General features: G+C 40.6%; 1 protein-coding gene across 3 annotated transcripts in view; it reads left to right on the top strand.

Moving 5' to 3' along the window:
* Positions 1–11,214: 11,214 nt before the first annotated feature.
* btf3l4 (basic transcription factor 3-like 4) overlaps positions 11,215–13,999 on the top strand; it is a 47,986-nt gene continuing 45,201 nt past the window's right edge. Inside the window, exons 1-2 of one of the 3 annotated variants that reach the window (XM_072273750.1) lie at positions 11,215–11,346; positions 11,964–12,027. In XM_072273750.1, coding sequence (XP_072129851.1) covers positions 11,974–12,027 — 54 coding nt within the window. In that variant the 5' untranslated portion in view covers positions 11,215–11,346; positions 11,964–11,973. Of the gene's footprint in view, positions 11,347–11,395; positions 11,494–11,528; positions 11,689–11,963; positions 12,028–13,999 lie in introns of those variants that run through there. The other 2 variants (XM_072273749.1, XM_072273748.1) reach the window with 2 other exon arrangements.

The following is a 13,999-nucleotide window of genomic DNA, read 5'->3' as shown; positions in this document are numbered from 1 at the left end:
CCTCACCTCGTGGAGCAGCCTGGGGAATATTCCGTCAGACCCCGGGGACTTATCCGTCCTAATGTATTTTAACAACTCCAACACATCTTCTCCCTTAATATCAATATGCTCCAGAACATCAACCTCACTCATATTGTCCTCACCATCAAGTTCCCTCTCATTGGTGAGTACAGAAGAGAAGTATTCATTGAGGACCTCGCTCACTTCCACAGCCTCCAGGCACATCTTCCCACCTTTATCTCTGAAATCAAATCCTTAGGAAGAGGTGACATGAATCAGAAAATGTAGAATCCTTGTGGGTAGAGTTAAGAAACTGCAAGGGTTAAAAAATCCTGATGGGAGTTAAATACAGGCCCCCAAAACATCTGCCAGGATGTGAGATATAAATTATAATGGTGTTGGGTAATGAACCAGATTTGTTTAGGAAGCTTAAAGTAAAGGAACCCTTAGGAGACAGCGATCATAATGTGATAAAATTTACCTTGCAGTTTGAGAGGGAGAAGCTAAAGTCAGAGGTATCAGTATTACAGTGGAGTAAAGGGAATTACAGAGGTGTGAGAAAGAAGTTGGCCAAAGTTGATTGGAAGGGGACTCTAGTGTGGTTGATGGCAGAGCAGCATTAGCTGCAGTTTATGGGGGCAATTCAGAAGGTACAGAATAAATACATCCCAAAGATGATGAAGTATTCCAATGGGAGAATGGGGAAACCATAGCTGACAAGGGAAGCCAAAGACAGCATAAAAGCAAAAGAGAAGGCATATAATATAACAAAAATTAGTGGGAACTTAGAGGACTGGAAGCTTTTGAAAACCAAAAAAGCCATAAGGAGGGAAAACATGAAATATGAAGGTAACACTCACAACACGCTGGAGGAACTCAGCAGGTCGGGCAGCATCCGTGGAAAAGATCGGTCGACGTTTCAGGCCGGAACGTCGACTGATCTTTTCCACGAATGCTGCCCAACCTGCTGAGTTCCTCCAGCATGTTGTGAGTGTTGCTTTGACCCCAGCATCTGCAGATTATTTTGTGAAATATGAAGGTAAGCTGGTCAATAACATAAAAGAGGATACACAACATTTTTTTCAGATATATGAGAAGTAAAAGAGAGGAGTGAATATCGAACCACTGGAAAATGACATTGGAGAGGTAGTAACAAGGGATAAAGAAATGGTGGATGAACTTAGTAAGTATTTTACATCAGTCTTCACTGTAGAAGACGCTAGCAATATGCAAGAAACTCAAGAGTGTCAGGGGGCAGAAGTGAAAGTAGTTGCTGTTACTAAGGAGAAGGTGCTTGGGAAGCTGAAAGGTCTGAAAGTAGGTAAGTCACCTGGGCCAATTGGAATACACCCTAGAATTCTGAAAAAGGTAGCTGAAGAGATTGTGGAGGTATTAAAAATTATACTTCCAAGAATCACTAGATTCAGGAAAGGTTCCAGAGAAATGGAAAATTGCAAATGTCACCACTCTTTAAGGAAGGGAGACAGAAGAAAGGAAATTATAGGCCAGTTAGCCTTCAGTGGTTGGGAAAATGTTGGTGTCCACTATAAAGGATGACATTGAGGTAATTGGAGACACAAGAAAAAATAGACCAAAGTTGGTATAGTTTTCTTAAGGGGAAATCTCACCTGATGAATCTGTTGGAATTCTTTGAGGAAATAACAGACAGGATAGATAAAGGAGAGTCAGTAGATATTGTTTATTTGGATTTGCAGAAGGCCTTTGACAAGGTGCCATTCATGACTGATTAGCAGGAGGCAAAGCATGGGAATAAAGGGGGCCTATTCTGGTAGACTGCTGGCAACCAGTGACAATCCTCAGGGTTCAGGGTTCAATATTGGGACCACTTCTTTTTACATTATATGTCAATGATTTGAATGAGAGAATTGATGGCTTTGTGGCTAAGTTTGTGGACAATATGAAGATAGGTGGAGGCAAGTAGTATTGAGGAAGCAGAAAATCTGCAGAAGGACTAAGACAGTTTAGGAGAATAGGCAAAGAAGTAGCAGATAGAATATAGAGTAAGGGAGTGTATAGTCGTGCACTTTGGTTAAATAAATGAAGTGTAGTCTCTTTTCTAAATGGAGAGAAAATTAAAAAAAACCTGAGGTGCAAGGGGACTTGGGAGTATTTGTGCAGGATTCCCTAAAGGTTAATTTGCAGGTTGAGTCTGTGGTGAGGAAGGTAAATGCAACGTTAGCATTCATTTCAAGAGGACTAGAATATAAAACCAAGGATGTAATTTTGATGCTTTAGAAAGTGCTGGTGAGGCCTCACAGAGTATAGTGAACAGTTTTGGGCCCCTTATCTAAGAAAGGACATACTGACATGGGAGAGGGTTCAAAGGAAGTTCTCAAAAATGATTCCAGGATTGACAGGCTTGTCATATGAGGAGTGTTTATTGGCTCTGGGCCTCCCCTCACTGGAATTCAGAAGAATGAGCAGTGACCTCATTGAAACCTTGAAAGATCTTGATAGAGTGGATGTGAAGAGGATGTTTCCTATGGTGGGGAAGCCTAGGACCAGAAGACAGAGCCTCAGCATAAAGGGACGTCCTTTTAGATAGGAGATGAAAGGAATTTCTTTAGCCAGAGAACGGTGAATATGTGGAATTTGTTGCCACAGGGGGCTGTGGAGGCCAGGTCATTTGGTATATTTGAGGCAGAGATCAATGGATTCTTTATTAGTCAGGATGTGAAGGGATATGGGGAGGAGGTATGAGATTGGGGCTGAGACAGAAAATGTATCAGCTATGTTGAATGGCCTAACTCTGCTTCTATATCTTTTGGTCTTATGGTTCAAGAGCCTAATGGTTGAGGAGTAGTAACTGTTCCTGAACCTGGTGATGTGGGGCTTGAGACTGCTGTAGTTCCTTCCAGATGGCAGCAGAGAGAAAAGAGCATGGCCTGGATGATGGGGGTCATTGATGATGGATGCTGCCTTTCTGTGGCGGCAACGTTCCTTGTAATTGGATAGGATATCCATGTAAGTAGGATGGAAGATGTCTGTGAGCCTGAAGACCTAGCACGTGCTTTCAGACTTTTGTATTTCTGCCTGATGGAAGGGTGAGAAGTGAGAATACCTGGGATGGGTGGGATCTTTGATAATGACTGGGTTTACTGAGGCAGTGGAAAACATGGAGGAGGGTGGTAGTCTGGTTTCTGTCATGTGCTGAACTGTGCTCACAATTCCCTGAGCTTTCTTGCAATCACTAGCAAAGCATTTACCATACCAAGCCGAGATGCATCGCAACAGGAAGTTTTCTGTGGCGCATCCTGGAAACTTGAAACATTCAACCCTCTCAAACTGAGCAAGTTTATTTCCATTCCAGAACATCTGAGATGTACTCTTTTATCAAAGGATGGGGATCCACACCTCCTCTGTTTCCCACATATCTGTCCTCACGCCATCCCCCTACCCATGTAACAAGGATAGTGCACGTGGCCAAGTGGTTAAGGCGTTTGTCTAGTGATCTGAAGGTTGCTAGTTTGAGCCTCAGCTGTGGCAGCATGTTTGTGTCCTTGAGCAAGGCACCAAACCACACATTGCTCTAGTCTGTGCGAGGGATGGCACCCCACACAGACTTCCAATCTGCACCTTGTACGGCATGAAAATGCCCGACGCAGGCCTCTCATGGTCTGAGTCGATGTTCCCTCCCCCCTCCCCTGATCTCACCTACCACCCCATCAGCCTCTGTATCAATCACTCTCTGCAACATCTGCTGTCTCCAACTGGATCCCACCACCAGGCACATATTTGCATTCCCCCCCCCCCGCCACAGGAATTGTTCTATCTGTGACACCTGTGCTTGCTCATCCCTCTCCACAGGTACCCCCCCCCCGGTACTTAACCCTGCAATTATCCCAAATATTACACCTGCCTCTACACCTCCTCTCTCTCACCACCACTGAGGGCCAAAATTAGTTCTACCAGGTGAGGCAGCACTTCACATGTGAATCCATCAGCGCCATTCAGTGCTCCCAGTGCAGCTTCTTGTACTTTGGGGAAGCCTGGCACAGATTGGGAGAAATTGCTTCATCTACCGTCTTCATACCATTTGCCGTAACAGCCAGAATCTTGTGATGGCCAACCATTTCAAGTCCACTTTCCATTCCCATACTGACATGTCTGTCCACGGCTACTTCTCTTGCCAAGTTGTGGCTAGACGCAGGTTGGAGGAACAACACCTCATATTCCCAAACCTGTTGGCATCAACATTGATTTTTATAACTTCTGATATGCACTCCCCTCAGTCCACACCCTCATTCATTGTCTTCTCTTATCGCTCTGGCCCCATTACTCCTTCCCTTTCCCCTCACACACCTGCCAAACACTTTGGTTCTCCACTTCCTTTCCTTTATCCCTCTCCTATCAGATCCCACCTTTTTCAGCCTTTTGCCTGTTACACATTTTACCTTGCAGCTTCTCACATCATTCTCATTTCTCCCACCTCCTTCCCCGCTGACCTATCTTACCTCCTCTCCTATATTCCGTTATCACCTGCCTGCTCGTGCTCCTCCCCGCTTCCTATATCCTTTCATTCTGACTCTTTCTAGTCCTGATGAAGGGTCCTGGCCTGAAATGTCGACTGTTTATTCCCCTCCACTGACGCTGCCTGACTTGCTGAGTTCCTCCAGAATTTTGTGTCCCCAATGTAACTTGCCTGTTTGGCACAAAAAATCTGACGGCAAAGTGAATGAGGTGAAAACTTCCCCATGTTTCAAAGACATTTCGAGCAGAATGAAAACTTTCATTAATGTGCAGAGATTAATAGTTTGAGTAAAAGAACAGTACTTTAAAATTTGTACATTCTTCATTTTAATTCATATTTCTTTGAGCTTTGGATTGGAATTATCAAATAATCAAATACACACCAGGGCAAAAACAGAAAATATGAATATTTCTGTTCGAATCATAGTTAGTTAAATCATAGAATTAAGCATCATTGAAACAGTCCTCATGGCCCAATTTGTCTTTGCCAACCAAGGTGTCTATCTAAGTTTGTCCCACTTGCCTGTGTTTAAGCCATATCTTTCTAAACCTTTCCTATCTTTGCACTGTCCAAACACATTTTAAAAATTGTTATGGTATCTGCCTCAACTGTTTCCTCTAGCAGTTCATTCCATGTAAATGTCATGCTCTGTGTGCTGAAGTTGCCCCTCAGGTCCCTTTGGAATCTTTTCCCTCTGACCTTAAACCTATGACCTTTGGTTTTTTATTATCTCTTTTTAACTACAAAGGTTGCGCATTCAAATAAAAGGTCAAATAAAGGTCAAATAGAAGGTCAGTTCTGATAAGAAATAATACTTTTGAAGTGGCCTGGTCTGCTTCTCATTCGGTGCTGAATTTCTGTCATACTAATTATTTTTAACTGGAGGATATCCCTGGATGTACTCCATATCTCAAAGATTTCTTGTCTGCCACTCACAAAATCCATGACTATCAGTTTAAAAATGTAAAGGTACATATTTAAGTGCACATATTTGACACCGTTCAAAAGCCAAAAAGGAGCAATCAAGCCCACTGTATTGATTTGAATTAAATTGAATTGACATTATTTCTTACATCCTTCACATACACAAGGAGTAAAAACCTTTACATTACATCTCTGTCTAAATGTACAATTATAGTAATTTATAATAAATACAACAGTCAATGTAACATAGAAATACACTCAATCAGCGTGAGTTAATCAGTCTGATGGCCTGGTGGAAGAAGCTGTACTGGAGCCTGTTGGTCCTGGCTTTTATGCTGTGGTACCGTTAACCTGGTTAGTAGCAGCTAGAATAGATTGAGGTTGGGGTGACTCAGGTCCCCAATGATCCTTCAGGCCCTTTTTTCACACCTGTCTTTATAAATGTCTTGAATGATGGGAAGTTCATAATTATAGTTGTGCTGGGTTGTCTGCACCACTCTCTGCAGGATCCTGAGATTAAGGGAGGTACAGTTCCCCTGCAGCCAGCCAGGATGCTCTTAATTCTGCCCCTGTAGAAAGTTCCTATGATTTGGGGGCCCATACCAAACTTCCTCAACCGTCTGAGGTGAAAGAGGCGCTGTTGCGTCTTTTTCACCACGCAGCTGGTGTGGACAGACCACGCCAGGTCCTCAGTAATGTGGATGCCAAGGAACTTAAAGTTGTCTACCCTCTCAAACCCAGATCCATTGATGTCAACAGGGGTTAACCTGTCTCCATTCTTCCTGCAGTCCACAACCAGCTCTTTTGTTTTTGTGACATTGAGGGAGAGGTTGTTTCTTGACACCACTGTGTCAGAGGAATGACTTCTTCCCTGTAGACCACCTCATTATTGTTTTGAGATTAGGCCAATCAATGTAGTGTCATTGGTAAATTTAAGTAGCAGATTAGAACTGTGGATGGTGACGCAGTCATGGGTATACAGGGAGTAAAGGAGAAGGCTTAAGACACAGCTCTGAGGGGCACCTGTGTTGAGGGTCAGAGGGGCAGAGGTGAGGGAGTCCACTCTTACCACATGCCCATGATCTGACAGAAAGTCCAGGATCCAGCTACACAAGGCAGGGTCAAGGCCGAGGTCTCTGAGCTTCCTGTTGAGCCTGGATGGAATTATAGTGTTGAATGCTGAACTGTAATCCAAGAACAGCATTCTCATTTAAGCATCCTTCTTCTCCAGTATGTAGAGCAGTGGCTACTGCATCATCTGTCGATCAGTTGTGTCGGTAGGCAAATTGTTGGGGGTCCAGTTTGGCTGGTAGCATGCTGCAGATGTAATCCTTGACCAGCCTCTCAAAGCATTTTTTTATTACATTGAATATACAGTTAGATTAGAATCTTGGCTTCCTTGCTTGTTCAGATACTTGGGGCGGTCCTTCATGGATAAACAAGAGAAAATCTGCAGATGCTGGAAATCCAAAGCAACACACACAAAATGCTGGAGGAACTCAGCAGGCCAGGCGGCATCTATGGAAAGGAACACAGTTGATATTTTGGGCCGAGGCCCCTCAGCAGGTCAAAACGTCGACTGTACTCCTTAACTTCGTGGATAGATTGTTTTTGGATTAGTTGATAGAGAATGGAAAATTTTTCATCTGTTCAACAAACTAGTTAACCTCTTAAGCTGCATTAGTGTTCGTTCTTAACCCATATCAACCTCATCTCACCTTTCTTCTACATTATATTGTTCTAACAAAACCTCCTGCAAACTGTGCCAGAATGAAGGTATGACTTTTTTTCCAGACTCAGAAACATTTTCTAAATCTGTAGGATGTATTTGAAGAATCTGCGCAAACCTCTTATCTTTTGCAATGTCACCGAGCTTCACGTTGCCTCCAAATTAATCCAAAATCAATCAGGAATAATTTTACTATTTCAATTTAATCAATAGAGGATAATGCTTTTGTTAGTTTCTTATTGATGTTCTCCTATAAATATGGAATGATTGACAGAGGAGAAGGCTGCTCAAATATGGAAAAAGGCTTAAACAACAGAGGAAAGTTGAAAAGCTGATACACATCTTTAAAATTATAGAACGGCCTTACACACTAGAAAAGTTGTTGAAAACAAAATGTAGATACTGGAAATTTAAAAGTAAATTGGTAAACACTGGAAATTCTCTGGAGGTAAAGTAGCATTTGTGCAAAGAGAAACATTAACTCTTCCTCTTGGAGAAAAGCAGTTTCCATTGTAGGCAACTCCACAACAATGGGCCATAAATAGACACTAGGTTAATCACTAATAAACTCAGGGGTGCAGAGCTGCCGGAGCTCACCAGAGCCCTGCTCCGGCACCTCTGTAAAAAAAAGGTCAAAATAAACAAGCGGGGAACTTAACAGCGGCCGCATATTAAATAGAGGGAATTTTACGGAAGCAGGGGTTGAGGAGAGGGGGTGGTGGCTGGTGGGGAAAATACCACTAATAATATTAGGATATTTGATCGTTTTTGGTGAAATCCTGGAGCTGTGACTGTTTTGTGAAATTCCTGCTCGCTCGACCCATTGTCCCAGCATACCCTGCTGTAGCTTCCCGCCATTTCACAGATCCTCAGTCTCTCTCCAGCACTCGTTGTTTGAGCATTGTTCGCTGAGAAAATAAAAATCTTAGATCTTTTGAAAAGTGGCATGTCGCTTGCTGAAGTGGGCTGTAAGGTCGCTAAGAATGAATCGAGCATTCACACAATAAAGCAGAAAGAAGCTGAAATTCATGGAAGTGTTAGTGCTACCCCTACAAAGGCAAAAATGGTCTCTCTGGTTTGTGATAAAGTGCTTGCAAAGACTGAGAAAGCATTAAGTGTGTGGCTAGAGGACATGTCACAGAAGCATATCCCTGTTGATGGCAAAATTATGTGTGAAAAAGCACTTAGTCTCTATGAGCACTACTGTGAGGGGGTTGAGGAGAGCGAGAGGAAGGAGTTTAAGGCTAGTAAGGGATGGTTGGCTAGCTACATAAAGCTCTACAGTCTCAAGAACTTAAAGATCACTGGAGAATTGGCATGGCAGATGTACCAAGTATCCTATTGTGGAGCCAATCAAAGTACACACTTGAAGTCTCTCAGGAAAAAAATTGTTGATCACAAACTATCAAAAACTCACACTGATGCTCTAAGTGTTGAAAATATAGCTAGTGAAGATGCTGCTGGAAAATTATGTGACACCATGAAAGCTTCACATCTAAAGGCAACTTGTTCAATTTTTCATTCTGCATATTATTTAGCTCAGAATGATCATACTCTGATCACTTTGGCTTATTGGAACTTCAAAAAAATGGTATTGACATTGGAATTGGACTGCATTCCCACACTTGTGCTACAGAGATAATTAATCACATAACCATTAATATGAAAAAGAAAATTTGCTAGCATATCAAGCAGATACATGGCAAGTTTTCTGTTCTCATTGATGAATCAACAAGCCTGAGCATTAAAACCGCCCTAATAGTTTATTTGAAATGTGAAAGTGATAAGGAAAGTGATCCCCATTTTATGTTTTTGGATCTAATTGAAATGCCTGATCAGAAAGCTGTAACTATTGCTAAGCATCTATTGAACTGTCTCAATAACCATGGGTTTGATGACTCTTACTTGAAACAGAACCCTGTAGCATTTGCTAGTGATGGGGCGAGTGTAATGCTTGGTGTCAAATCTGGTGTTGCTACAATTCTCAAGGAGCCTGATGTGATAATTTGGCACTGTCTTAATCACAGATTAGAATTTGCAGTAGGTGATTTGGTGAGAAAAGTTCATGGAATAAATCATTTATGGACAAATTGTACTCTGTTTACAGTAGATTACCTCTAAATCAAAAGGAACTGTCTGAATGTGCCTCTCAACTAGAACAACAAATTTGCAAACTAGACCATGTTCTGGGCACCAGGTGGGTAGCTAGCTTATTTCAAACAGTTTCAACAGTGTGGCAAATTATGAAGCACTGTGTTCTCATTTTGAAAAAGCAATGAAGGATGAAACGAGATCTGGGAGTGACAGAAATACCTATGAAGGTCTTTTGAAAAGGCTCTCTTCAGAACAGTTTTTATTGGACTTAGCTCTAATGTATGACACATTGCATCAACTTGATTTACTGTCAGAGTATTTACAGAATCGCACTACTACGATTGTTTATGCAGACAAGTTGATCCAACAGAGCATAATATCACTGCATGGACTGAAAGAGCAACCAGGTACAAAAACTCTACAAGCTCAAGAGGCAGTTGAAAAGGGGAAGTTTGGAGAAATTACCTTAACAAGCAACAACAAAATTGTCTCCATTAATTATCTACAGTTTCTTACCAGTCTTATAAACAATTTGCAGCACTGTATGTTCACGGCAACATTCTTGAAAGGTTCTCAAACTTCTAAACCTCAAAGTATGTATAAATCCCTGCTAAATGAAATGTGTTTCCTTGATAAAGATAACTGGCCTGCTGAAATACCACCTAATTATAGAGAAGCTGCAATATCATCTCTCTGTAAGAGGTTTAAGCTTTCTTCTTCCTCTGTAATAAATGCCTTCAGAGATTATGTGGAAGATTGTGGATGCCACATCCCCCAAGATTTACGCCCATTACTGAGCTGTTCACAAGTTATCCCTATTAGTACTGCTGAGTGTGAGAGAGGATTCAGTCCCATGAACTTGATAATAACAACAACATGCTGAAGAATTCTCATAAATCATGTATCCGCACTTATGTTTGTTCAACTACATGGACCTTCTCTAGTTCAGTGGAATCCTGAGGCGTATGTCACATCATGGCTGTGGTGCTACAGATCAGCAGATGACACCAGGACAAGAGTTGCTTCAGAACCCCAAACATATATTACGCCTGACCCTTTGAGGAAATTATTGTGAAACTCCATTGGTGGCATTTGGTAAGGAGGTAATTACTTTTAAATTGGTAAAATACATGATTACCATCTTTTTACTTGTTTGATAATTATATTTTATGATAATTAGTGAGTGCAACCGTGCAATACTTTGTCATATTATTAAATTTAAGTATCCTATATTTTATTGTACCAGTTATACACTGAAATGTAGAGATAGGCTATAATCTTGTTAATGCCTTAACTACTGTATCACTATATTTCTGTGGAGCTCTGGAATTCATATATTTCTTTCATCTTGGTTTAGTGCTTGACATTATAAGAATCTCTCTCTCTCTCTCTCTCTCTCTCTCTCTCTCTATATATATATATATCACACTCAATTTGTGTACCTGCTCATTACATAAATGGGGAATGGGGCAAGAAAGTTGCCCAGTACATGAAATGAGCAGGTACACTAATTGCGTGTGACATACATAGAAAGGATGTTGGAAATGGAAAGCATTTTGTCAGTTTATTAGCATTTCACCCCTGAATAAATTGCAGAGGGATTTCAACCCAAATATTGTTACTCAGTTGTAGAGTAATGCAACGACACTTAACTCTACGCCCGTATTCTCCACTGAATCCTATATTTTTACAACAAATCTTTCTTAGTGAAAAAGGAGAGGATGTCCGAACAAATACTGCCTGGGAAAACCCATTCTCTGTCGGACACCAACTACTTGTACGCAAGTTTTAGAAAAGCCATAAAGTGAATTATCAAGAGCTCATTGGAAAATGCGAACACAGAGATAGTATAATTTCCCCGTTGGATATGCAGCTTCACACAACCCTCTATTCTTTTGTTGGGTAATACCAACATACTCAGCTCCCCAATGCGCATAAGCGAGTGGCCGCAGCAGGGTGCGGTGCCCGTGACGGAATTAACGCGGGACGCGTCACGTGCCGGGAGACGCATTGGAGGCTCGTGTACTCTGTCCCGATCTCCATCTCTTTCCATACCCGCCATCTTGCTCACCGCGTGTTTCCTTTGGGTCCGGACAAACATCATAAGGTTTGTGACCGAGGCAGAAAAGTTTCCTGTCACTATGATTGACCGCGCAGTTGTCGCCCTGATAAAATCGAGATGCAGTCCCCGTGTTAGCAAATTATGTGTGGGAGCGGGGAACGAGAAATTGCTGTGAACAAAATTAGTTTGGAGGTGGGATTTTAAAATCGGCTGGTTTGAGCTACATTTTGTGGCTGGTTGCTTTCTAAGGCTGGGCACGTTAGGCCGCGACATGACTTAAGTGGAAGAAAAGTGTAATAACCGTGTGTCAAATCGATGTGGTCTTTTTCCTGAGATATCGGAACTGGTTGTGAAGCTTGAACGGAACTGAAGTTTTCAGTGTGCACCGTACGTTTGTCATGCTACTCAAATGTCTACCTCTCAGTTCGCTGAAAAAATTAGTTTAAAAGTAAAGCAGAGCTACGATAAATAAATCTAGTCGCCATTTGTGTTTATAGAACGAGAAGTCCTTTCTGTGTAGGTGTTCAAGTTACTTAGATAACAAGTTTTACATGGAAATTAATCTTTAATTAACTGGCCTAGATCGCATTGTAATGTTTGCTATTTTGAGAAAATAATGTAAATATAGTGATTTTGAATTTACTTTTTTTTGCCTTCTCCAGATTATACACTATGAATCAGGAAAAATTAGCAAAACTACAGGCTCAGGTCCGGATAGGAGGAAAGGTGAGATCATTGTTTGTCATAGTTGTTTATGTAATGGCAGCCACTAATTTAATATCAAGAAAATTAGTGTTTTGTTTTTGTGACTTTTAAGTGGTATAACTTCTCAAATACTAGGTTGTTGCTTTTGTTAATCAGGGATGTTACACTTAATCCTTAATTTCAAAGCCTAGAACTACAGGTGTGTTTGCAGTTTTTACTGTTTTGATATCTACAGAGCAAGAGAGTGAGACAAACTCTTTCATGTTCATCTTTTTATAGTTCTGTGCTAAGGTCATTGACCAGAAACATTAATATCATTCTCAAATTATTTTGGCTTTTTTGCTTTTTTGTAGCATTTTGTTGTAAATGTCAGGTTTCCAGTGGCCGTGGAACTCTGCTTTTGCACTGGAGTTTTAAAGACAACTTTCAATAATGCTTGCATTGTCTTACCAATCAGGATCATTAAATTTGTTCCTTTGTATGTTCACATATTTTGAATATTGCAATAATTTTGTATTTGCTTATCGTGGTTCTCTTAGAAGGCAGCAAATGTTTCTTAAACTATTGCAAACCATGTGAAGAGAACTCTTAATATACTCTGAAAAGGGCATTTCCAGCAGTTTTATCCAGTGATAATGAAAGAATTCAGCCGTGTCAAAGTTGGTTTGGTCTGTGACTGGCAGATATATTTGATCTTTTTATTGGTTTAAATTTTGAGGTTATCATTGCTGTTCTATTATCCTGTTAAAATATGACAGATTTAAAAGCAAATATTATTTGTAAAGTTCCTTTTAGGACTCAGCATCTTCCAAAGTGCTTCTCAGTCAATGAAGGCCTTCTGGTTCAACTGTTGCTGTCAGGCGTGGAACTTAGCAGTTAATTTTCACACAAGTACCGCAGACCAAATAAACGTTTTGATCTGATTGGTTGAGAAATAAATATTGGCTGGAATGCTGAAATAAATCTGTTTTGGTTCAAAGGGATATTTTATATACTTTCACGGGGGCCCTCTGATTTTTTTAAATCTTCAGAATTTAAGAACAGCAATGTAACTCATGGCTGGATTGAATTAGCTAGATTAGGTCCTCAAGTGTCGTGGTTTCTCGTTTCTCACAAACGACAAGGAGACGCAGAAAACTCGTCAAGACGTTTTAAACTTTAATTTGCAAATCAAACCTGAGACAATCAGAAAGCTAGTAGCTGACTGCCCATCGAGGCTTATATACAGCATTTTTTTATAGCAATTTTCCTGTCTTAGCTACATTATCATATCCAGTCGACCTGTGATTACATATCATCAATATATCCGCTCTCGACTTTCCACTATTGTTTTACTCCCCAACTTAATTATGTCCTAGTTTACATTTTAGACCATATGTCCTCTCATCCCTAACCACAGTTATTTCTTAATTAGTCTTGTGTTGACATACTGCCACATATTTCATCCCCTTACTCGCCACCGTTATCTTTCTACTTGGTTTCATTCTAGTTCTCTTCATGAATTAGTAGTGATCAGGTCAAAAGTCATGGTTACATAGTGAATACCTTCTATTGAGCTAGCAGTGGTTACATAGTAAATATAGAAAATACAATGTGTACATTTGAGTATATACTGTTGAGTAAATACTGTAATACATAGAAAATACAATGCATTTTCCAATACAAGGCATTTGCATTGAACATGAGTTGTCACTGAGCAAATCTGTGTTTGACTTGTATCAGTTATGGCTACAATGATAGCTCTCTTAGTGAGAGCATTGTGGGATCATCTTTGCCTTATTGACTTCAGCAGTTTAAAGCATGAATTACTTTGCAAAACAGTCATGGATGATGAGTGCAAAATTCCAAAATTCTAACATAAGGCCATTTAAAGTGGAACATTTCATGTTTTTTGACATACTAAAATTTTTTAAAAATTGCCTGCATATCAAATATGCAAGTGCATTAGCTTTTTATTAATGGGATAGTACTGCTGAGAAGACCAGCACTTGAT

Source organism: Mobula birostris, chromosome 12 (assembly GCF_030028105.1).
Source record: "Mobula birostris isolate sMobBir1 chromosome 12, sMobBir1.hap1, whole genome shotgun sequence".
NCBI classification, from domain to species: Eukaryota; Metazoa; Chordata; class Chondrichthyes; order Myliobatiformes; family Myliobatidae; genus Mobula; species Mobula birostris.
This window is presented reverse-complemented; position numbering and strand designations above follow the sequence as displayed.